The sequence below is a fragment of the Cydia amplana genome, chromosome 5 (assembly GCF_948474715.1).
Source record: "Cydia amplana chromosome 5, ilCydAmpl1.1, whole genome shotgun sequence".
Taxonomy (NCBI): Eukaryota; Metazoa; Arthropoda; class Insecta; order Lepidoptera; family Tortricidae; genus Cydia; species Cydia amplana.
This window is the reverse complement of record NC_086073.1, coordinates 5330184-5354440: the sequence shown is the minus strand read 5'-3', so window position 1 is coordinate 5354440 and position 24257 is coordinate 5330184. Positions and strand designations below refer to the sequence as shown.

At 35.0% G+C, this 24257-nt stretch overlaps 1 protein-coding gene across 1 annotated transcript in view; it reads left to right on the top strand.

The window, feature by feature from the left end:
- The first annotated feature begins 8712 nt into the window (after positions 1–8712).
- The window catches only part of LOC134647837 (dynein axonemal heavy chain 7-like), a 33681-nt gene continuing 18136 nt past the window's right edge, over positions 8713–24257 (top strand). Inside the window, exons 1-30 of the mRNA XM_063502165.1 lie at positions 8713–8920; positions 9430–9565; positions 10492–10655; positions 10737–10890; positions 11261–11410; positions 12192–12383; positions 12459–12587; positions 13041–13288; positions 13515–13736; positions 14136–14217; positions 14308–14432; positions 14522–14699; positions 15288–15409; positions 15833–16117; positions 16250–16372; positions 16883–17036; positions 17412–17638; positions 17870–18014; positions 18187–18315; positions 19149–19311; positions 19738–19853; positions 20297–20456; positions 20758–20894; positions 21089–21319; positions 21397–21562; positions 21939–22084; positions 22192–22317; positions 22607–22729; positions 22817–22977; positions 23210–23381. Coding sequence (XP_063358235.1) covers positions 8772–8920; positions 9430–9565; positions 10492–10655; positions 10737–10890; positions 11261–11410; positions 12192–12383; positions 12459–12587; positions 13041–13288; positions 13515–13736; positions 14136–14217; positions 14308–14432; positions 14522–14699; positions 15288–15409; positions 15833–16117; positions 16250–16372; positions 16883–17036; positions 17412–17638; positions 17870–18014; positions 18187–18315; positions 19149–19311; positions 19738–19853; positions 20297–20456; positions 20758–20894; positions 21089–21319; positions 21397–21562; positions 21939–22084; positions 22192–22317; positions 22607–22729; positions 22817–22977; positions 23210–23381 — 4815 coding nt within the window. The 5' untranslated portion in view covers positions 8713–8771. The remainder of the gene's footprint in view (positions 8921–9429; positions 9566–10491; positions 10656–10736; positions 10891–11260; positions 11411–12191; positions 12384–12458; positions 12588–13040; positions 13289–13514; positions 13737–14135; positions 14218–14307; positions 14433–14521; positions 14700–15287; positions 15410–15832; positions 16118–16249; positions 16373–16882; positions 17037–17411; positions 17639–17869; positions 18015–18186; positions 18316–19148; positions 19312–19737; positions 19854–20296; positions 20457–20757; positions 20895–21088; positions 21320–21396; positions 21563–21938; positions 22085–22191; positions 22318–22606; positions 22730–22816; positions 22978–23209; positions 23382–24257) is intronic.

The window sequence follows — 24257 nt, the reverse complement described above, 5'->3', positions numbered from 1 at the left end:
TTCTTAAAGAGCACATAATAATTAAAGCTCTATAGCAGACATTGAAGAGAGTAAGTAATATAAATAAAATAATCACTCAGTTCTCAATCCGAGTGTCTAATAAAATTAATCAAGCACAATGTGTTTATTTTAGTCGGCAAACCCGTTAACAAAACACATAAGTATGACAACAGTAACCCAGTTCTAAATCTGGGATAAAACAAAATCACAACTCGATTCCAAACTCGAGAGTAAGTAATATAAATAAAATAATCACTCAGTTCTCAATCCGAGTGTCTAATAAAATTAATCAAGCACAATGTGTTTATTTTAGTCGCCAAACCTGTTAACAAAACACATAAGTATGACAACAGTACCCCAGTTCTAAATCTGGGATAAAACAAAATCACAACTCGATTCCAAACTCGAGAGTAAGTAATATAAATAAAATAATCACTCAGTTCTCAATCCGAGTGTCTAATAAAATTAATCAAGCACAATGTGTTTATTTTAGTCGGCAAACCTGTTAACAAAACACATAAGTATGACAACAGTAACCCAGTTCTAAATCTGGGATAAAACAAAATCACAACTCGATTCCAAACTCGAGAGTAAGTAATATAAATAAAATAATCACTCAGTTCTCAATCCGAGTGTCTCATAAAATTATATCTCAGTTCCTAATCTGAGAATATACTCGTAGTCAGTTCTTAATCTGAAAACGGTACCTGAAATAACAGCATTTGCCCTTAATATGGGAAATATAAAATAATAAGCAGTTGCTACTATGCAACCAATTGTAAATGATCATGTGCAACTTGGCTTGCCTCTTCCGTGCCCCTAAATAAAGGCAACACTCTTACTATACCAACATTGAACTACAGTAGAGCCTGAACAGAAGTTCATGTAATCGAGGTTCCTCTCTTACCCAGGTTCGCCTTATCGAGGTTTCACAAATTGTATTTTTCAACCATCATGAAGTGTATATTGATAATGACCAATCAGTCAAATCATGGCACATATGCTTAAACCATAAAGCTTCCAATCCCAAGACACACATGGTTGATTTTCTCCAGCTGTGCATGTGCATTTTATGTGTAGATAACTCAACACATCATCATCCAGGTTAACTTATACCTGCACAAAACTAAATAATTTTGTTAAATGCCATGCAAGCACACATTGTAAGATAAATGAGTTCATAACATAATAAACCACAATTTATGCATTTTTCAAAACAATGAAATACATACTTAGTGAACCCACAAAATTTGTGAAACATATTATTATTTATAACTTCTGATTTATGAAACCCAGAAGTAATAAAAGTGTACTGTTTTATATGCAAACAGTACCATAACACACTACAAGTTCAGACGAAAACCGTCAATAACTTCAAACAGTAGCTCATGACATGATAATCTTCGGTCAATGTTCATTAGCAGTGAATGGGTTAAAATAATTATTTGGAAAGCTTTAACCAAGCTATTTACCTTCGTTTAATATTCATCCATTTAACACTTAACTGACCGGTACGTTTAGAGTCCAGTAGCACTTGTATGTAAAGACATGTATATCATGTAGACCGTCAATATCCATATTGACTCCTGAAAGTATTTACCTCGCTTACTATTAGCAACAACCTGCTTTACCAGTGTCATACTCAGCTCAGTAAGTATCTAGTTCAATATGTCCATCTCTTTGACAAGATTAAACCTTGGAAACACCTATAATCATACTTCATCGGTGCAAGTATTATAAAATTATGGTCAAAACTTCACCAGCAATAAAGTTTTGTTATAAGGAAATGCATCTGAAACATACTGTTAGAACACAAATGATTATCATTGTCAATAACTCAAACACTTGACAATGTCATGCCAATAACTTTCATTAGTTTGGTAAGTCTGTTTAAATATATGTCTTTGGTTCATTTTATAACATGCCATTTTGTGATAAATATTTGCAATGCAAACTTAAACCAACATCCCAATGAACAAAACAACAACCACAACATACTATAAGCTGTATGCAATTAATTTGTATAAACATTCATAAGATTTTTCATACATAGAACCAATCAATAATATGTACAGACAGAAATTTTCTCAACATCTCAAATGATTTACTGCCTTATTTATCAGTATGTCTGCAGCTTAATGTTAATTGCAAAGATGCAGGAGGTTATATGTGATATGAACTGTCTTTTAAAATATTCAGTCCGAGGAAGCTCCGGAAACATGGAGTGACTACATTTGTCACAGACACTACTAACCAGCTTGAAATAAATGTCACCTTTCGCTTATTCACAAAGCGCATTTTACTAACCACACACAGTCAATGTAACACATACTGACCGTTAGTATACATGTACAACATGAACAAACATTTTATTTCTAAATAAATACCTCATTTTCCATGACATCGGAAATTAGCCACTTATCAACATATTTTCTCCATATATGAATTATGAGCACTAGGACATAATATACCTGGCATCCATAACCAATTAACTTTGAAATATTACCCATGTCCATTCGGGTTCATTATAGAGGCCTGACCCGATAGCCACTCTAGTACCTTCAACGACGGTATGGTCGTACAATTCAAGAATCATTGCTGTCAAATTTCTGGAAATTACACAGACTAAAAACATACCAACAAAGCATTATTTCAGTTGCAATAAGCATGTGTAATATCACACACACACACACACATATGAAACAACAAGTAATTTCTCCTCATTGTTGTTGTAACCAATATTCCAGTGTTTTTGAAAACTTGTAATCTATTTTAATTTGACTGAAAGGATAAAGTATTAAATAGCACTCATTGTTAATCATGAAAGCATATTACCACCATACATATAGCATCAATCAAGGCTACATTACCAAACTTGTTTTATATGCTTTTTACTTGAATGTAAATTTCACCACGACACAGACTTTAGAAAATGTTCATAGCATTTTGTTAATATGTCATGTAGACATACTTAATCACATTATGTTATGTATCTGAAAGCACATAGATTACAAGAATAACACAACATATAAGTGAGGCAGTGAATATTTACCACTATGGCCCCGGAGCATTGTTAGGTGTTGGATCAACACAGACTTCTTACCTGAGTTAACTTTTACCTGAGTTACTCTGTAATCCCAAGGATTTATTTCATTCATACCAATATCAAAATTCAATTGTACCTAATGGTATCTGTCAGCTTATGTCTTGTGATCTTCTGCTGTGAATATTGTAATACATACATGCCAGCAGATTACACTGTCAATATGTATTATTTTTGACAGTCATGATCATTGATGTACATAAACTGAAATAGGTATCTGAAATCAAACACAAAACACACAAAACACACGGCAAAGGTACGATACGCCAGCCAATAGCCGGCACAGGTTAGTTTTGTAGGCTATTCTTGTAGGTATGATTTTGACACCAATCTTGGACTATGTATATTTAAGTCCCTAACTGATGAGTGGTGTTGGTGCATTTACTCATTACAATCAGATTAACGATCAGAACAATGAAACAAGGAAGGACTACGCGCGGTAAATTTCGTAATGTCAATTTCGACAAATTATATCGTAGTAGGCGGGAATCCACTATCACACTTCTGAAGCTGTAAGGGTAAAAACACCAGAGCACCATTTTAAACAATATTTATTAGGGAATCACAATAATAATCAGAGTTTTGGACTTAGGTAATACGCGACGCCGATCACGCGCAAAAACCGATCTTCTAGATGACAGACGTCATAGTGCTGTCGCAGAGGTTATTGTAGTGATGTGAAGACCGCTAAATTATGATACCGCCTTTTACAATCTATTTTAAAGCCGGAATACATGATTCTATTGAATAATAATCAGGACAAAGCTCAATCACAAACCCAAGTACAAAAGGTACGTAAATAGATGCGCTGGCCCTGTCATAATACATCATGTCATGTAGTACCTAAAGTCAATGCTGTAAAAACGGGAGTGGCGATGCGTGGAGCCTTGCACAGTGAGGAAGCACAGCTTACTAACTATTCTACGAAACTATACCCAAGGCAAACATGACTTAGGTACTAACAGCAAAACTCTAGTGAACAGCGGTTAACCTAATGCCTTGTAAATAGACATACGACTTTTGTCGGTTGACAGGTAGATGACGAAGTACCTTTTAAGTACCTAGGTAGTAGGTACACCTACTCAGATTAAGATGAGTGATATGTGTGATGTGATGACTAATTATAATTAGGTGTAATTAAAAAGGCAATTTACTGGAAAATATATTTCCCTATTTCAGTCACATGCATAAAACTACAATAATTAAGGATGCCAAAACGCTTAGGTATGCGGTAGAGACAATACATACATTGGAAATTATACATAGTCTCAGAACCGATACATTAAAACAAAACAGAAACAATCAAATAAGTAAATAGTGTGTCTGAGTAGGTATACATTAGAAAATAAAAACAATAAGTATTCGAATTAACCGTGATCTTGATCGCCCTCAATGACAGTGCCTGATTGATGTTTAATTAGTTGAGACCAACTAATTTAGTAAAACTAGTAGATTAAAGTTGCATCTAGAGCCACTTCATGGATCTACCCAAGAGTACACATATATGGTACTAATCTACACTAAGACCCAAAAGACCAAAACCCTAGGTCATATCAAACAGAACCGTTAAACGTAACGCTAAAATGGTAAAGTAAACATTCGAACAGTGTATTCTTGTGTACCTACTTACTCTGTATTTCATGGGATCATGGTTAAGATAATGGAGTTCCATTGGTTCGTTGTAAGATGTTTATTGAAGTTAAATGACATACTTACCAATGACAGGACATAGGAAACAGACATACAAGGTGTGTATGTTTCAGGTTTATAAAATATGTTGCTGCTGTTGCAAGTAATTGAAATAAACCGAAGAAAAAGTGTATACAAATATTAATATTTATGTGATAGTCTGACAGTAATTGTTGTGGAAATAATAATACAATACTTACTGGCTTACTAGTTGAAAAATCAGCTTCCGATTAGTAAGAAGGAGTTACGTTATTTTCATAACATAAATTGTAATTATGATTCTTCGCAAAAGTTGCTAGATTAATATTACATTCGATATTATATTTGCTGTGTTACTTTTTGAGTAATAGAATGAATAAAATAAATATTTGGATTAATTGATGTCAATATTATATTATCCAAGTATTACATATAATTAAAGAACGATAATTAGATATGATTATGATTAGATAATAACAATGGTCAAATAGGCAGGTAAATCTTAGTAGGTACCTAACAAATTAAATATATATAAATATATTTATATAGATTATTGTTTGCTTATCCTATTCACAAGTAAAACTAAATATACTTGACGTGGTACCTCTACTATGAATAGAGTAACATTGCTACTTTATTTGACATTGGATTATCTATAAGTATTATAAATTGCCTCATATATATTAACATCATACAAGACAAGTAAAACTGAGTCAATCAGTTATTGCCAGTAAGTAACTAATGTCCAAGACGCTTGGCAAGCTTACAATTTTATTGTACCTAAATCATGAAATAGGTATTAATTTAGTAAAATATTATATTGTATGCTAATGTTAATACCTGGAAATGTGTAAGCATCAAAAGGAAAATGTAGTAATTAAGGCTTTTAAAATAATTCTTTGAATTATATTCAAGTTAATAAAAGGACTTAGACTCAAAACTGCAAATAGGAGAAGGAGAGGGACTGACACATAAGAAATTGTAAAAGTAAAATAGAGATAGAGATCTTTATTTTGCATCCAATGTACATATTTATATTACATACGAGTAAACTACATAGTAACATACAGGCACATGGACCCTGGTAGGGTATCGCAAGAAATATTTGTAACAAATCAAATTATAAGTTTTATGTGGCAAGCATAACATGACTTAAAGTAAATTAAAAGTCGGTAACAATTAGGAATAATCAAATAATAGTTTTACAGGTTTAAAGGCTTGCTAGTGTTGGAAAATATTTATTATTTAACAGTTGTAAAATGGATCCACACTTCGCCGAATTTCTTACGCCGGTTCTTCTCGGGTCTGAGGTTAACTTTTCCGAACCGGTGGTAGTATACCTAGATTGGAAAAATAAATCAACGTAGCGAGTATAAGATAATAAGATAAACTGAATTATTGTTGCATTGTTAATATATAAAGTAAAATAAATAAATTGTTATAAAAAGGGAGAGATGTGACGGTTACACAATAAACAGTACGACGCAGCTACCCGCTAGCTTCACTCCATAGGGAAGTGTCATGGCGTGCGCGTGGCTGCGGAGTGCACAAGCGATAACAGTTGTTTCATTTGGTCACCCAGTACACAACGGCGCCTGGACGTCACAGTAATAATTAGATCTTTAATACCGCTTCTTTCTAGACAAAACTTGATATAGGTATAAAGGTTCTATGTGGTTAAAGTATTTTAATGGTTTTACTATTTTTATAGGTCTTTTAATGGTAGCCTTCACTTTAATTGTGAAATGAACGTGTTTTTTTCCTTTATAATGCTGACATACCTTGTTCCTCTAACAACTGGGCTGTCTCATATTAATCGACAATTCCTACAAGTATGTGTGTGTGTGAGAAAAAAACAGGAGAGAAGACCATTCATACTTCATCATTCATCATTATTTCTGTATCGCATTTGTTAAGTCTTTTGTCATCGACATTATGTTATTGTTGTTATCATTGTGTTATTATTTATATAGATATTAAATTGATTTTAACTGTAAAGTGGTAATTAATTCCTTTTATGTTGCCATTTTTGAGATTGAATTCTTATAAATAATAACGGGATAACGTCTCGTGATCGATCGTCCTCTGCTCCTAGATACCTACTTATAGAACATAGAAGGATTTCTACAAAATTTGATGCAGAGCTATATTAGTTAGGTCTGCTCTTCAAAAAAGGTATGTCATGTCATTTCGCTCCGTCGCTCTCTTGTAGTTCGTTTTTTTTTTAATTTTTAGCATTAGAAAGAAGGTAAGCGATCTTGACATGTCTTTTAATTGAAAAACGCTTTTTAAAAATCAGTAACTATTACTTATGAAAGCAGAAGAATATAAATGATCGTATTAAGATTCATAATTGTTACACATTTGCCATTATTTATTTTTAAAACGTGTTTTTCAATAAAAAGACACGTCAAGATTGTTTACCTTATTTCTAATGCTAAAAAAACGAACTATACAAATAATAAAACTAACTAAAAAGTCAAACTAAAGGGCATAGCTATTGTTAATATACAATTCAAATTAAATGTATAAACCAAGGCGGTAAACGGGGAATAAATTTGTATGGATGGAGTAGCCTTGGAGAAGCGGTCGTCCACTATTGGATTCAGTGATCTACTACTTGCTAGATATAGATCGCGATCTATATCTAGCAAGACTTATTACTGAATCGCGATTAGAAAGGGATTGAGATAGCTGTCAATCCATATTGATTTTGACGTAAGTGTATGGAAATCTGTTATTTCTAATCCCTTTCTGATCGCGGCATGATAATACTTAATTCAAGACTTGGTCAAGACATGAAAACTAAGAAACTAAAACGTAGTGATTATATTCTCCTTTGATATTCTTTTTGAAACTAAGAGACAAACTGACACGTCGTTTCCATGGAGACGTGATAATTTTGATGTTCCGTCAATATTATGATTCGGTGTTGTTCATGCTTATTTAACCTATTCATTAATTAGTAAATAACTCATTTTCATTAATGATTAAGGTGAATAAGTGAAAAGGGTAAAACTGTATTGCTATAAAGTAATAGCTTAAAAAAAGGCTATTTTTAAACAGGTAAAATACAACTATTTGCTGTGTCGTAATAATTTTTGTTGTTATTCATTATTTTTTTGTTCTATGTGCCTATATCTTTTAGATATCATGCAACGTGGAAATAAACCAACCCGAAAGAAAAGCCAACCCGAATCATCTTCGAGTAGTAGTATGCCAAAAGTACGGAAGTTGGATATGATGCCAGAAGACTTCAAGATACTAACGCATCCACTATATTCATTACCCGAAGAACTCCTCAAATTTCCATCTAAACCTACAAAATCAAAAAAACAGCAAGAATCCAAGCCGGCGGCAAAGAAACGTCCTACAGGTGAAGTACCTAAAATACTTTTCATTTCTCATGCTCTGAAAGAGGGCCATTGTTGTTCTAAAAAGGTGTGCAGAAAATGATACGTTTCTGCACTAGAGCATTTTACGTTCTAAGTACGATTTTATGTTTTTATTTTCCATAAGCAACTGAAATTTGGGTTTAAATGGATTTTTTATACAATTTCCATTCTATATTTAACTCCCCATTCCATAAATAACGATACTTTTGGCTAAATTGTTGATTGAAATTATCCTCAAGATTTACTATAAAATTTGATAGTTAGTCATGTTTTAAAAAAAACACATGCATTTACCTTTCCTCGTATTCGAAATGAAAAGTAGAGTGTTTAACTCGGGTGAAAGACATCATTTCAGCCTCGGACTATTGATTGGCGCTTTCACTGCGTTCGAGCACCAAACTACCTCGGCAGAAATGAGTGCCTTTCATCCCTTGGTTAACTATCTACTATTTCCGAACTTTAATATTATAAAACTTAATAAAACTATCTCTCGTATGATATGCTGACTTACTACGGATAATTTATAATTCTTCTAACTAAATTACGCAGTGATCCAGAGTTTTAACGCTTTAAGAAAAGCGCGAGAAGAATTCAGGAGTAAACTAATGAGCTTAATTTGCCAATCTGCTTCCGGTGAGGATGGAGACGGTAGACCACCCACCGAGGAGGAGAACAAGGCTCGATATTATTATTACATTCACTATGGCCTGGATACTATCCACGTTGCACCGTTGGACAACAGAACGATACTCAGGTATATTCATTTCGTGTTTAGCCTTCATTTAACTGGCAGTGTTCGTATGTACATACGTCGAGTTGGCTTCAAAATTTGTAAACCAATTTCCGACCATTTGGTAGTATTTGACATATTTATGTAAGACCTGCACCCCTAGCACATGATTGGCGCGACACATTAAAACACAACGCAACCTCAAATTATGAATAAAGTTAGGGTTAAAATCGTTTCAAGGAATAGTATATATGTAGATGATTGTTTTAAGAAAAGTAGTCAGCGATACAAAATGGTAGTAGGTACATATTAGAATAAAATTATAAAAAAAAAACTTTTTAGTAGGGTATTGCTGCAATGTTTTTTTTCGTGCCGACCAAAAACTTAATGCATGGGCAGTAAGGAGAATAAGGTCAAAAGAATGATAGCACTATTGATGATGTGATGACGAAAATAAGTATAATCCCAGAACCTACTATTAGTAGGTAGTTAAACAAACTTATTTATAAATATCTACTAGTTTATGGTTTAAGGGTGCATAATTTGCTTACACTAAAATTGAGACAATGGAAGGACACTCTGTTTGCGATCACCGCCGAAATGCGTGAGGATTTCATCATGAGCATGAAGAAGGCAATAGTGGACTTCGTAATGAAAGATCCAAACGAGGTATGACGTATACACCGTGTTTTTATTGAATTCCGTTAACTTCAGGGTATGGTTAAGTACATTTAAGAGAACTAAATGGCATAGTTAATTTAAAAAAAAAAAACTTTTTTTTGCTTTTTTTACAAAAAAAAAGTATGTTTAAAAACTAATTAAATGTAGCATATAGCGTTGTTGTAACACGGGCATTACATTTAACTCAACCAAACAATTGAAATCTGTGACATATCAATGTCATTTCGAACATCGATCGACCGAGATTGTACTTAAGTTTAGTAGCAAATGTATGAACTCATTCTAAACACTAATCAATATGTAAACAGGTCCTAAGGCAAGTGTACACGCTTGTAGAGGCCTTATAGAAAAAAAATAAATTATTGATTATCTCAGAAATGGAGTTAATTAGAATATCGGTGTCTTTGAGAAAGTTACTTGATTTAAGCTCAGGAATGCACCCTTGAAATTAACGGAAATCAAAGAAAACACGGTGTATATTAAAATTAAAAAGATACATACTCTACACATGAAGTCAGTGAACCATTGATTTTTAACCGCTTTTTGGATATAGAAGCGTTTTTGTTCTGCTTGTGATGTCAAATGCGTATAAAGGGTTATATAGGGTAATTCATCAGTTACTGGCTACTATTTAGTAACTGGCCACCCTACATTAAAAATACATTTAACTGATTTGCAAGACCGATGTGATCCCATAAGTGTACCGCAAACAAAGTTTGTGCGGTACACTAAAAATGAATTCTATTCAACTATAAACAGAATTCATCTAACTGTCGCTAAACATAATTTTAGACACATAAAACAGATAATTTATCTGACCATAAAATTAATAATACACTACATTTATTAGAAATATTGTGATATCACAAACACATTGGATGATCACTATAATAAAAGTATTTTCTCTGTCATAGAAAGAAGATACGGGAACCGAAGGAGCGTTTAAAAATGAAGAGGTTTTTAAAGACGGTTCGTTAAGAAGCCGATACGCCGTGTCCAAGGCGACTCTCCTAAAGGACCTCTACAGCGTAAACCCAAGCATTGCTCAAGTCTTGCAAATTTGGTGGAAACAATTCAAGTAACTTTGACTCATAATATTTCTACTTTCACTTCATTTATGATTGTTTGATAATTATTACGAGCATGAATCTTGTTTTAGCAATCTCCGTTTGATAAGTATGAAGGACATAACACAAATACATGAAGCTTACGAATTACAAGACTTTTGTTTCGTGTGCAAAAGACATATTGATGCAGCTTGTAATGTACTTACGCTTCAATGGATTCCGACGTTGCAAGCCGTTTTTCTTCAAGTATGACAAAGCTAAAATAAAATGCATATTATATAGGTACTCAGTTCGCAGTACCAAAGAAAATCTAAGAATAAAAGTGCCTCCGAAAATCAAGAAAAATGTATGCTCTAAGAGATTGCGCCGTACCTTTGGCATATACTCGTGTAGATGGCGACACCGTTTGATATTTAACAATTTTAGCACATATCAGTGAAAGAACAAGGATCAAAGTCAAATGGCGTTCTCTAAAAGTTTTAATCCTGTGTCGAAAGATGGAAGTAACTGTGACTACAAAAATTACTTTGACAATACGTCTCTATTCTAAATTTTCTGTGGCAGTACATTTGATATCCGTGCATACAATAAGTACTTGTGTGTTTTATTTTTACAGGGCATCAAGAAGAAACAAGTTCCAGATACAAAGTATGCGCGTAAAATAAAGCATTTCTACAATTGCCTGGCTTGCATGATGACCTATAATTTACAAACTTTATGTTTAAAATCAATGAAAGACTTTACAGAATACATCATGGATGTGACGGTATTAGACACGCATTTCCATTTCCACTTAGTTTCAATTTCAACGTATAGTAACTAGAGTCTGTGCGGAAAGAGAAGTGTCGTAGAATGTATATTTTACGACGCTTCTCATTCCGCACATACTCTACCTAAGTACCTATCTATGATACTCAAGGGAATCAAAATTATAGGGTACTTTCCGTTAACCAAGAACTATGAAATTTGGCAAGTCATATCGTCTTATGCTACAAGTACAGGAAGAAATCTGAAAACTATAAATTTGTTCGGAAGCCTCGGTGGGCGAGTTCAACTAGCACTTGTCCGGGTTTTTGTACTCAATATTAATGAACAGTTAGGCACAATCTTATAAGGCCACAATATATTCCTGTTAAAATGATCCAAATCTTATGTTTAAGATTTCATATGGAAGCTCGTGTACATTTTCTATTCTTATCTTTTTTATTTTGATCTGTTTTCTTCCCGCGACTTTGTCTGCGTGGAATGATCATTGATAATTGATAAAAACTATCCTTGGTCCTTTCTCGGGCCTCAAATTATCACCGTGGTGGTGTAAGCGTGAGGAGGTAACAGACAGATAGAGTTAATTTCGCAATGAAGGTTTAAATCACTACACAGTTTAAAACAAAGTCGCTTCCCGCTGTCTGTCCCTATGTATGCTTAGTTAGATCTTTAAAACTACGCAACGGATTATGATGCGGTTTTTTTAAATAGATAGAGTGGTTCAAGAGCAAGGTTTATGTATAATATATACGGCAGTAATATTCATACGTTTCCATTTACAGGGCGATAATCAAGGATTCGTTATAAACACGGTGTTCCGAGATGATGGCATTGAGTTTGAGCCCCCGTTTGATGAGTTTATTGATCGTTTGTCTATTATATACGACTTCCTCATAGACGCCTGTCGACAATATCCACGTTTGGAGACTATACTGTATTACGACTATGTTTCTCATAGTAGATCAACGCTTCTGGTACTGACTTACGATCTAAGCACAACATGTTTTAATATAAATATGTGCGATATTTAATAAATTTCCTTATTCTAGCCAAAAATAGATCGGCATCTTGTGGAAAAATACAGACAAGATATACATGATTTAATTAATGAACAGAGACTTGGGCCCGAATTGCGAACCAAAGATTTTGACCCTTATGTTTGCTTGTTAAATGGGGAGGTGAGTACTTTGTCATTTTATATAGCAGTTTAGCTCGTGTCTAAGGCCCACATAGTAAACTGCATTAAAACTGCAACGAAACCGAAGTCAGGCACTTTTTTTGTTAAATTATCACGAGAATTATTAAACAATATCTGGGTGACCGAGCTTCGCTCGGAAAACATATAATAACTCGGAAATGCGCGTTTTCCTAGAGATAAGACCTAGCTAGATCGATTTTTCGCCTCCGTAAACCCCCATATAGCAAATGTTATCGAAATCGTTAGAGCCGTTTCCGAGATCCCCGAAATATATAGATAAATAAATAAATATATAAATAAACAAGAATTGCTCGTTTAAAGGTATTAGATAGATAGGTATTCTAATGTGAATTCTCTATTATGAATGCTTTTATGATATGATTTATGATCGGTTTTATAACTTGCTAGAAACTTAAGCGATGTTTTATTTTAGTCCCGGATGAAAGTTGAAGCCTTCCTGAAGTCAGTGCCTGAAAAAACATTTGAGCAGTTTTGCGACGAATCGGTCAAGTACGTGGAGTTAGCGCGAAACATGACGCTCAATCTAGAAGGAACTATTGTGATTGGAATGTTCAGAATGCAAAGGACAGATCTGATCGGCATGTTGCGCCAAGCCGCCTTGAATATGGCCAATATGTTGTTGAAAAGAATGACGGATGACTTTCGTAGAGAGATAAAGTCGTAAGTTCATTTCAAACCTTAGGCTAAAAATACGTGATCGTTGGCGTTGTTTAGCTTGTTTGTGTTTGACAGATGATGTATTTTGTACATTATCGCAACATCTCAACTTATAGGAACCTACTGGTAAAAAGTAAAGTAATTTATAAAACCACGTGTTGATTCAAAAATAAAATAATTTACTGATTAATTTCTTAACTTTATAAACAAGTATGACATGTGGTGGCAGGATACACGACGATTATTCAAATATTTCGGGTACCCTGTTGCGCCCGCCGCCAGACACAGCCGCCCTGATGGAACTCATAGACTACTACGGGAAAGTCGAAGACGTTCTGGTGGACCAGATGGAAGACAGACTGCGCAATGTCATGCGATATATTTTGTTCCTGGGCGAGTATACTACTTTCACGGCGAATGAGATAAAAACTAACAGCCAAGCATTTCACTGGTAAATAACATATATAGGTATAGTCCTCCTCATCGTTTTCGATGACGGCGACCCTAAATAAACATCATGGACGTTGTCTAGCGTGAGCCCTTATGTGGCTGGCCAGGCCGAACTTGGTCTTAAATACTCTAAAAATACAAAATAACAACAACATACATAGAAAACTATATAAAATAATTGTTAATTTCGTCGCAAGTGTACGGGTTAAACCTTGGAAGTTTCCCAGGACCGAAACAAAATTATAGGTAGGTAGCATGTTCACAAGAGTAGTCAGATGTCAAAAGCCTTACTCGTATCTTTTGTTATCACTAATCCTTGTTCAAGACTAATGACGGTCTCAAGTGGAATCGGGCCATGGTATACAAAATTAAATATACTTCAAAATGTTGATGGTTTTAGGTACTCGCGCCTGTCTGGCATTATTGAAGAATGTAAGGTAATGTGTGAGCAGAAAACGGTAGAGTACCAGGAGCTTCTAAAGGTACGTTTCTTACTGGCATTGTACTTTCAATTAAACATTCGCCAACATTACAGCGCCGACTATATTAACATGTAAAAAATTGTGCTTTAGGTTCGAATCGCGAAGTTTATAGATGATTTGGATATTTACGAACTGCAATGTGATGAGGTGCAGTATTGGGGAGAAATCAATGAGTTGCCAACATATGTTGCAAAAGCGAAAACTCTCGATAATAAGTAAGATTATTTTTTTATAGTACATATATTGGTGTAACTAATTTGTTTCTTACGTGCCATTGAATGTTTTTTTAATCCTTCTATATCAGGTTATCCGTAGCATTGACGAAAATAGATCAATTTAACGAAGAAGAAGCTTCATTTGGGTATGAATTGTCACAGTATCCAAAGAGAAAAATGATATATGACAAACTTGTACCATTTAAAAAGTTATTTGATGCTGGTCACGAATTTATCGAAAAACATCGCAGCTGGGTGAATTCAAAGGTACTTATCAAAATTTAGTTTCCACTCTTCAAACAAAATTTTAAAAGTATATTTCAGTAAAGTTATTCTAAATATCTTTATTTGCTATTGTCTAATTGTAGGTTCCTAATGCTATTGCTATTAACCAATACAATAACGTCAATAACAATTGATATCAAACAAGATATACCTATAGTATTATTTCATATATGTTTTGACATGAGTAATTAAATTATAAGTATTATAACTAGTTAGGTTGACAGTAACAACTATTATTGTCGATCTATACTAACTAGTGTAAGTAGTGTAGTAGGTTAAGGTATAGTTTCGTTTGAAGAGGTAGCGTAAAGCCAGGTGAAAGGAACAAAATATTAGGCGCGCCGCGCGAAATTGCGACGGAAGATTTCGGATTCGCGTGGGTTTTACGTTTTTTGACAATATCTTTTGAAACAATTGAAACCTTGCTAGTCAAATCCCTCGGCTATATCATTAGCTATTTTATTTATACTAAAATTATAAAATATATGAAATTTTTTCGCGTTTCTTTCTATCGAACCAAGCTTAAAGTGTTTTTTTATAATACTTGGTATTATTTGAGTATTCTTCTAGGTTGGGAGTTTTGATCCAGAAGATATCGAATCCGATGTGGGATATTATTACAAGAACGTGTTCAAGCTAGAAAAACAATTTCAAGACGTGCCTGATACGTATCGACTTGCTGTAGCCGTTAGGTGACGTACAAGTTTAGTTTTGTAATTTTCACCTTTTCATGATTGATGGCCAATATTTAATAAATATATACCTTCTACGGGGCCATTATTTAACCCTTTGAACGCTTTACGTCATAAACAAAAACATCACCTTACAATAAAAGTGTGAAGGTTACTTTGGTAGCGTACGCAATAACACTTTTACGGCCCGATTCGAACTATAAGATACGTCAAATATTACGTCTAGATACGATATGGATTAGATATGTCACTGTCAAAAGTGACGTTTTTGTTGAAGAAGTCAGGTGTTCTTGGCGTTCAAAAGGTTAATAAATTATTATACCTTTTACGGGGCTTTACCTTCCGGATTTCTAAATTTGAAGGAAACAGTTATTTTGACCAAGTATGGAATGTACTTAATTTTGTAATGTCGCTATTTTATAGGGAAAAAATTGACGAATTCAAGTCAAATATGCCAATTGTCCAAACCCTGGGCAACCCCGGCATTAAGCCCAGACATTGGGAGAAGATATCCTCAATTGTTGGGTTTCCTATTATCCTGGACGAGGAGTTAACACTGCAGAAAGTCATCGACTTCAATTTAGTGGACTTTATCGATAAGTTCGAAAGTATTTCGGAAGCTGCTACTAAAGAAAACAACTTGGAGAAGACATTGGACAAGATGATGAAGGAATGGGCAGACCTTAGATTTGAAATCCTTCCTTACAAGTTAGTGGAATATTTTTAAAATCATTTAGTAGTTTCAAAAAATCAAATTACAACAATATAACTAGCTAGTAGTACGAGTACACTGTATCAGATTCTGAATAAATATAAAATGAAGAAACATACAAATTTCAGAGAATCCGGAACTTACATATTATCTGGTGTTGACGAAATTCAATTGCTACTGGACGACCATATTGTTAAAACGCAGACTATGAAGAACTCACCCTACATCAAACCTTTCGAAGAAATCATTCTGTAAGTTAATAATTTACACAGAATTACTTTATGCGTCACTTTCTTACTTAGAACCTACTTATTATAGTTTTGTAATAAAATATAAATAAAAAATAAAATAAATAAAACGTTTATTAACAAATCTTGCTTACAACTAATTACATATATTCTTCTACCAAACCACAGAGTGGTCTGTTGGCAGACGAGGCTCCTTTATGTTTATGCAAGCTAGGTAGTTGATATGAAACTTAAACTTAGGTATCTACTTAACCCTTTACCGCATGCGCAGCCCTATATGGCAACTATTAAAGTTCATTTTTAAACAAATACTTTTTGTTTATGACATGAAGTAAGGGGTTAACTCTATATTCTTAGCGTACGTAGCGTATGTATAGTTTATATAGGTTATATTTGACTTTTTATTTTGTTTAATAAAAATTGCTTAGTTTCTTTTTTACGTTTGTTTTGTTTTGTCATAGTTAGTGTACGTAAGCATTTATGCATTTAACATTTAAAATTATAAAATTTTAGCGATTGGGAAGCCAAGTTAGTATTGCTACAAGAAATTTTAGACGAGTGGTTAAAAGTTCAGGCTACTTGGATGTATTTGGAACCAATATTTTCGTCTCCTGATATTCAACAACAGATTCCTGAGGAAGGGCGTCGCTTCAGTGCCGTTGATAAGGTTACTAAAGTCTATTTTTTTATTCGGTAGACTGAAATGACAGTTAATAGTATGAACATGAAATGTCATTTCATACTATTAACTGTCATTTCAGTCTACCGAATAAAAAAATAGATTTTAAGTCATGTATTTTATATAACTTTGGCATATACTCGAGTAGATGGCGACACCTAACACATATCAGTGAAAAAACATCGGTCAAATAAAATAAATAGCAATATTTCATTAGAGTTTTAGTCTGGGTCGAAAGATGGCAGTAAATGTAGTTGACTACAAAATGTACTTTGACAATATGCCTCTATACTCAATTATCTTTGATTATAAGTAGATTAACTAAGGCTTTGCTGTTTTCAAACATGTTTGCTGATTTCATAGATGTGGCGAGAAATTATGAAGGCATGCTTTACGGAACCTCGAGTCCTGGACGTGATCACGATAGAAAAAATGGTAGACCGACTAAAGAGATCAAATAACTTGCTCGAATTGGTCCAGAAAGGTCTGAATGCGTATCTAGAGAAGAAACGGTTGTACTTCCCGCGCTTCTTCTTCCTGTCCAATGACGAGTTGCTGGAAATTCTATCAGAGACGAAAGATCCTATGCGGTAACTTACAATCCAATACATATTTGTCAATATGTAACGGCCATTTATTACCTGTGGCTTTTCTACTGGTACTTTCATAACTGGGGCCGATTCTGTTTCAGCAATTTGGTAACGACTCAAGGTAAAGGTATCAAAATAAGATAAAAACCGTTACTTGTTTTTAAGCAGAATCGGCCTTCTGTAATACTACTTTACAAGAATAATGACTTGAACAGCAGTTTCTATTTACAGAGTTCAACCTCATCTAAAAAAATGTTACGAGGGAATCGCTAAATTGTCTTTCACTAGTGATATGGTTGTGACGCATATGCGCTCCTCTGAAGGAGAAATTGTGGAACTGGTTATGACGATCAATACCGTTGCTGCTAGAGGACAGGTTAGTTATATGTAGATTTTAGGTACGTATGTAATGTTATACATTATATTGACTATGGAACATTAAATTGACCGTAGTTCAAGAATATCTGATTACATCTGCGAAATGCCTCATTGAGGTTTAATAAATAACTTATTTTCTCTAAATTAATGGATCTGTGGTATCGACGTAGGTGGAAAAATGGTTACTGGAGTTGGAGAAATCAATGAAAGTGTCTGTACATAACGCGGTGGCGCTTTCCTACGATGACTACTTGGCGCGCGCGCGGCAGGAGTGGGTTCTCGTATGGCCGGGCCAAGCTGTAAGTATTTTCCTCGCTTTGACTTAAACTAGCGACCCGCCCCGACTTCGCACGAGTTACACAAAACCTTAATCAATTATACACCTAAACCTTCCTCAAGAATCACTCTATTGATAGGTTAAAACCGCATGAAAATCCGTTCCGTAGTTTTTCAGTTTATCGCGAACATACATAAACACAAACAGACAGACTTCGGGAGACTTCGTTTTATAAGGTGTAGTGGTTATTCAGAAAACATATATAAAATAAGCAACGACGACCCAGAAGTGTATTTAAATTGTCAATATCTGGGTGACCGAGCTTCGCTCGGAAAACATATAAAAACTCGAAAATGCGCGTTTTTCCAGAGATAAGACCTAGCTAGATCGACTTTTCGCCCCCGCAAACCCCCATATAGCAAATTTCATCGAAATCGTTAGAGCCGTTTCCGAGATCCCCGAAATATATATATATAAACAAGAATTGCTCGTTTAAAGGTATTAGATAATGTGGGTATTGTATGTATATCTTTTAAATCAGAATACATTCATTTATTTACAACCAACGCTTTGCTGTAAGCCTAGCACATGATTGGCGCGACAGTATCTCGTGATTCTCGTGGCAAGATAGACTTGTCCCTCTTTTATTAACATAGTTAGAAAAAGATGGGTAGTCTACCTATCTCGCCCAGCTGGTAAAACAATCTACCAATTGATATTTGTGTCGTTTTATGTAAACATCCAAAACTCAGTAACAAATATTTGCCCTCGTTACACCACTGCTGAAAAACATTACAGACAGGGTCAATGCCTGTGGTGACTGAAGCATTAGTCAAATTTTTTTAATTTTTTAAGGTGCAATGCGTAGCAATGACATTTTGGACCTCAGAAGTGACAGATGCAATTCACATCAGTATACCGGCTATGATGGACTACTGGCACAAGTGTAACTACCAAATCTCCAAAATTGTAGACTTGGTTCGCGGCGAGTTAAGTCTGCAGAACAGAATTACTCTAGGTACGTTCGTCACTTACACAGGAATAACCTTACGGCCTGATTCGAAGTTTAAGATACGTCAAAAATTTGCTATAGATTACGACATGGATTGGATATTATGTCAATGTCAGAAGTGACGTTTCTTCAAACAAAACCGTCAATTCGAATCAGGCCGTTATACATAAAGTCTATTTTTTTATTCGGTAGACTAAAATGACATTTCATAGTATGAAATGAGTCATTTCATACTATGAAATGTCATTTTAGTCTACCGAATAAAAAAAATTGACTTTAATTATATATAGGACGTGCCACACGGTGATGCCACACGGTGATCAGAAATTAAGTGAATGATTATTAAAAAATTGTGTAGGTAGGTAGGTAGGTAATTTTACAGGTATTTTTTAAATCCTATTTTTTATTTAATCAGGAAACATTGTATTTTAGGAGCCCTTGTGGTACTGGATGTGCACGCTCGCGATGTGCTCATGCTGCTTATCGAATGTAAAGTGCATCATGACAACGATTTTAACTGGCTTTCTCAAATACGGTACTACTGGGAGGTAAGATTAGATTAGATTACAGCGCGTCGAGCCTCGACGGCTTACGGCGTAGCACGCATCCTAGCCACGCAGACATTTTCGGGCCAATTAGAGTTTTAGTTATGCTATCTGATTCCGATACGATACTGATCTGTCAGTACCAATTGCAAAACTCGAATAGGCCCGTTATTTTTATTGATTGAATATTTTGAAACGGGGTACCTACATTTTATTTCTAAAAACACCAATTTTTTACATAACTACCTACCGTCTTTTTTATGTCGAGTACGTACAGTACATACGAAAATTACGAAAGATAAGAAAGCACTGCACCCTTATTTTTACCGCTTGCGTACCGTACCGTAACTTTCACTATACGCTCAATCACAATAAACATTTAACGTTAAGAAACTAATAATAATGTTTGAATCCTCAAAAACTTCGATTTCTATTATTATTTATAGGAACAAGAGGAAGATCTAAGTTGGCAAATAGCTACCCGCATGATCAACTCTCAGTTGATGTACGGCTACGAGTACCTCGGAAATGCGGGCCGCTTGGTCGTCACGCCACTTACCGACAGATGCTTTAGAACTCTCTTCGGCGCTCTACATTTGAATTTAGGTAGGTATATTGTTGCAGCTTAGTTACTTATTAACCTTTTAACCACCAGCAATTTTTGATCGAGCGTGCTCGTGTCGCCACCGACAGTAATTGTACCACGCAGAGTAAGGTTGGCATAGTTACGGGAGTTATAAATGTGCTGTAAAAACCAAATCAGATCTTTGTCTTATTTACCAGACTGTGGCGAAATGAGCTGGATATGTAATGTCTTATATATCAGACTCTGGCGGTTAAAGGGTTAATTATTATCATACTTTAGTTGGATGACGCCGAGCTGCCATCACTTGAATTGTTACTGCAGGTGGTGCACCAGAGGGTCCAGCTGGAACTGGCAAAACAGAAACTACGAAGGACTTGGCAAAGGCGGTCGCGAAACAATGCGTTGTGTTTAATTGTTCAGATGGTTTGGATTACCTTGCCTTGGGAAAATTCTTTAAGGTAAAATACATGCCTCCCTTTTGATATACATTATGTCGTCCGAAAAAGCGACAGTGGACTTTATTCATGTGTTCCCGCTTCGATATTGTTTTGTCCCCACATATGGTTGTCAAAATATAAAGCATTTAACTTTATGTGTTTGTTGGTGATACTACTGATATTGCTTTACAGCAAGTATAATAATATGATTACAGGGTTTAGCATCTTGCGGTGCCTGGTCATGTTTCGACGAGTTTAACCGAATAGACCTGGAGGTGCTGTCCGTGGTGGCGCAGCAGATCATGTCTATCCAGCGAGGCATCAACTCGGGCGCCACGGAGATGGTGTTCGAAGGCACCCTCGTACAGCTCGATAAGACTTGCGCTGTTTTCATCACCATGAACCCTGGTTACGCTGGACGATCGGAGCTGCCTGATAACTTAAAGGTTAAAACAGTTTTCCTATATTAAGTAATGAATTGTTGATATTCCAAAAAACTACATACATATTTAAATATTTACAGGCCTTGTTCCGTTCTGTGGCTATGATGGTACCTGATTATGTATTGATTTCTGAAATTGAGCTGTATGCGTTTGGGTATTTGAACGCAAAACCTCTCGCTGTCAAGATTGTAGCAACGTACCGTTTGTGCTCGGAACAGTTGTCTTCTCAAAGTCATTACGATTACGGTAAGTAAGTTTTGGTAACAATACAATTGCTGTAAACTTCACCTCACCTCAAAAAAACAAAATTGGCACCTCATTCACTGGTTTGCACCTTATTTTAAGGCAGCAGCACTGAGTTTGTTACAAAAATGAGTGTTGATTACTACTGCTTATCTATGACAATGATTAGACATAAATTTAAAAGTGGAAAAATTACTGTCTTGGGTGAGACTGCTGGTGTAATAGCATCGATCGCAGACGTTTCTGCTTGTTAAAATTAAAAAAAAATGATTAGACAGTTTACTCTACCTGTGAATTACCAGGGTAAACAGATTATTTTTTTAAATCGATGATAATGCGTGTCAATTGATATATTTTTTATTTGTTTTGATCCATGTAGGCATGCGTGCCGTGAAGTCAGTGCTGCGTGCGGCGGGCGCGCTGAAGTTGCGCTACCCCGATGAGGTGGAGGACGTCATCCTGCTGCGTTCCATCAAGGACGTTAACCTGCCCAAGTTTCTTGAACACGATGTGCCGTTGTTCATGGTATATTACTTGTGAATTATCTCATAGCAAGACTGGTACAGTCATATATGACAGTAATCTCAATATTTATATATTTTTAAATCTTTTCTTATTCTTGTGATTTACAGGGCATCATTAGTGATTTGTTCCCGGGATTACCTTTGCCTTTAGCTGATTTGCCACACTTAGTTACCTGCTTAAAGGAAGTTTGCGGTCCTCTTAATTTACAGGCGAATGATTTCTTCGTTGAAAAGGTACGTGAGGAGCTAGTTTAGTCTTACACTGATCATCAGAAAGATTAAAACTTATCTAGCACAGGTCCCACTTATTTTACGGCTATTCTCAGAAAATATATTTACATTTGCTGTGAGGTTGTGGCATTTAGACCGCAGACATATTATTTGAGAATGACCGTCTTCACATTCTTCTTGTGAGTACAAAACGTAAACGACTTCCAGACATACATCTAAAAGTACCTACATGGTTTTGTTACACATTACATTATACATTCGAAAACATCAATATTCTACTACTTATTCTCAGGTTCTTCAGCTATATGAAATGATACTAGTAAGGCACGGCCTTATGTTGGTCGGGTTCCCTATTTCTGGAAAAACAAAAAGTTACCACGCCCTTGGCGCAGCTCTAGGATGTGTGTATGAAAAAGTATGTATCAAATCAATGTAGGGAAATATATTAACTCACTGATGTAATTGATAGTAGTCCTTATTTAAATCTGCCTGGTGTTCTTAGGGTTTAATGGGCGAAAACCCAGTAGAGTGGACAGTAATAAATCCGAAATCTATTACAATGGGCCAGTTGTATGGTCAGTTTGACCCTGTCTCGCACGAATGGTCGGACGGTATTCTTGCGGTCAGTTACAGAGCATTTGCAGTTTCTCCTAATGACAACAGGTAATTAGTTCACTCACTGAATTGAGACAGTCAGTAGGGTTTTTAATACAATTGAAATATTAAATTGTTTTACAGCAATCATAAAGTCATGTCTTTCGCTTACTTCTCGCTTTTCGTTGATACGAATGCCTTTTTTAGTAGCCCCATAAGTAACAATCCTTTTGAAGTTTAACTCGATAGTGTATTTATTACTACTACCAACTATATTATAATGTACCTGAATTTTTTGTAGAAAGTGGTTAGTATTTGATGGTCCGGTGGATGCCATCTGGATCGAGAACTTAAACACCGTTCTGGACGACAATAAAAAGCTATGTCTCATGAGTGGCGAGATCATTCAGCTCGCGCCTACTACCAACCTAATATTTGAACCTATGGATCTTGAAGCTGCATCACCGGCTACGGTACGTATCATTGGATATCTTGTTAATTATAAATAAGTTTTGGCAAAAATTAAATTTTTGGTACAAGCTTTTATCGCTGACTGTACTTTTTTACGACAGACAACTAATACTCATCGAGACAATTCTAAAAACCCCTAACACAATTAGGTTGCGTTGTTTCATCACAGAGTTCCTATGGCCACCTCCTGTCTCCATCATCAGATCAGTTCGACAGTACCATATTATTGTATTGTCATCAGAACTACATACAGCTGCCAATTTTTATGACGCTACGATCCTTAGAAGATGGTTAAATTAGTTACCTTAGATTAAATTACATGTTAGTTACATACAGGTCGAGAGTTCCTATGGCCACCTCCTGTCTCCATCATCAGATCAGTTCGACAGTACCATATTATTGTATTGTCATCAAAACTACATACAGCTGCCAATTTTCATGACGCTACGATCCTTGGAAGATGGTTAAATTAGTTACCTTAGATTCTATTACATAGTTACATACAGGTCGACCTAATAAAAGCTTGTTTAAAAGTAGATTGCAGTTGTGTACGTAATTGATTACATAATTTTTTTACATCATAATACACTGATTACTTATTCCGATGTTTACGAGTTGTATAGGTATGTTATTAGACATTTTGTATAAAATAAGCTAAATCTAAGTAAAGGCACTTTCGTAATAAAAAAAAGCATGTTTACGTACTCAAGTATAAGCATATAAACAGTAGATAGGTGTTTATAAATTTAGGCTAAATGCAACTTACTGTACCTATACAATATATCTAATATTAGTCTACAACAATACGGTTACTACAAAAAGCTATTAAAATCTGTTCAGTTGCTCAAGACAGTCAAGACTATACAAAGAAGTACTTA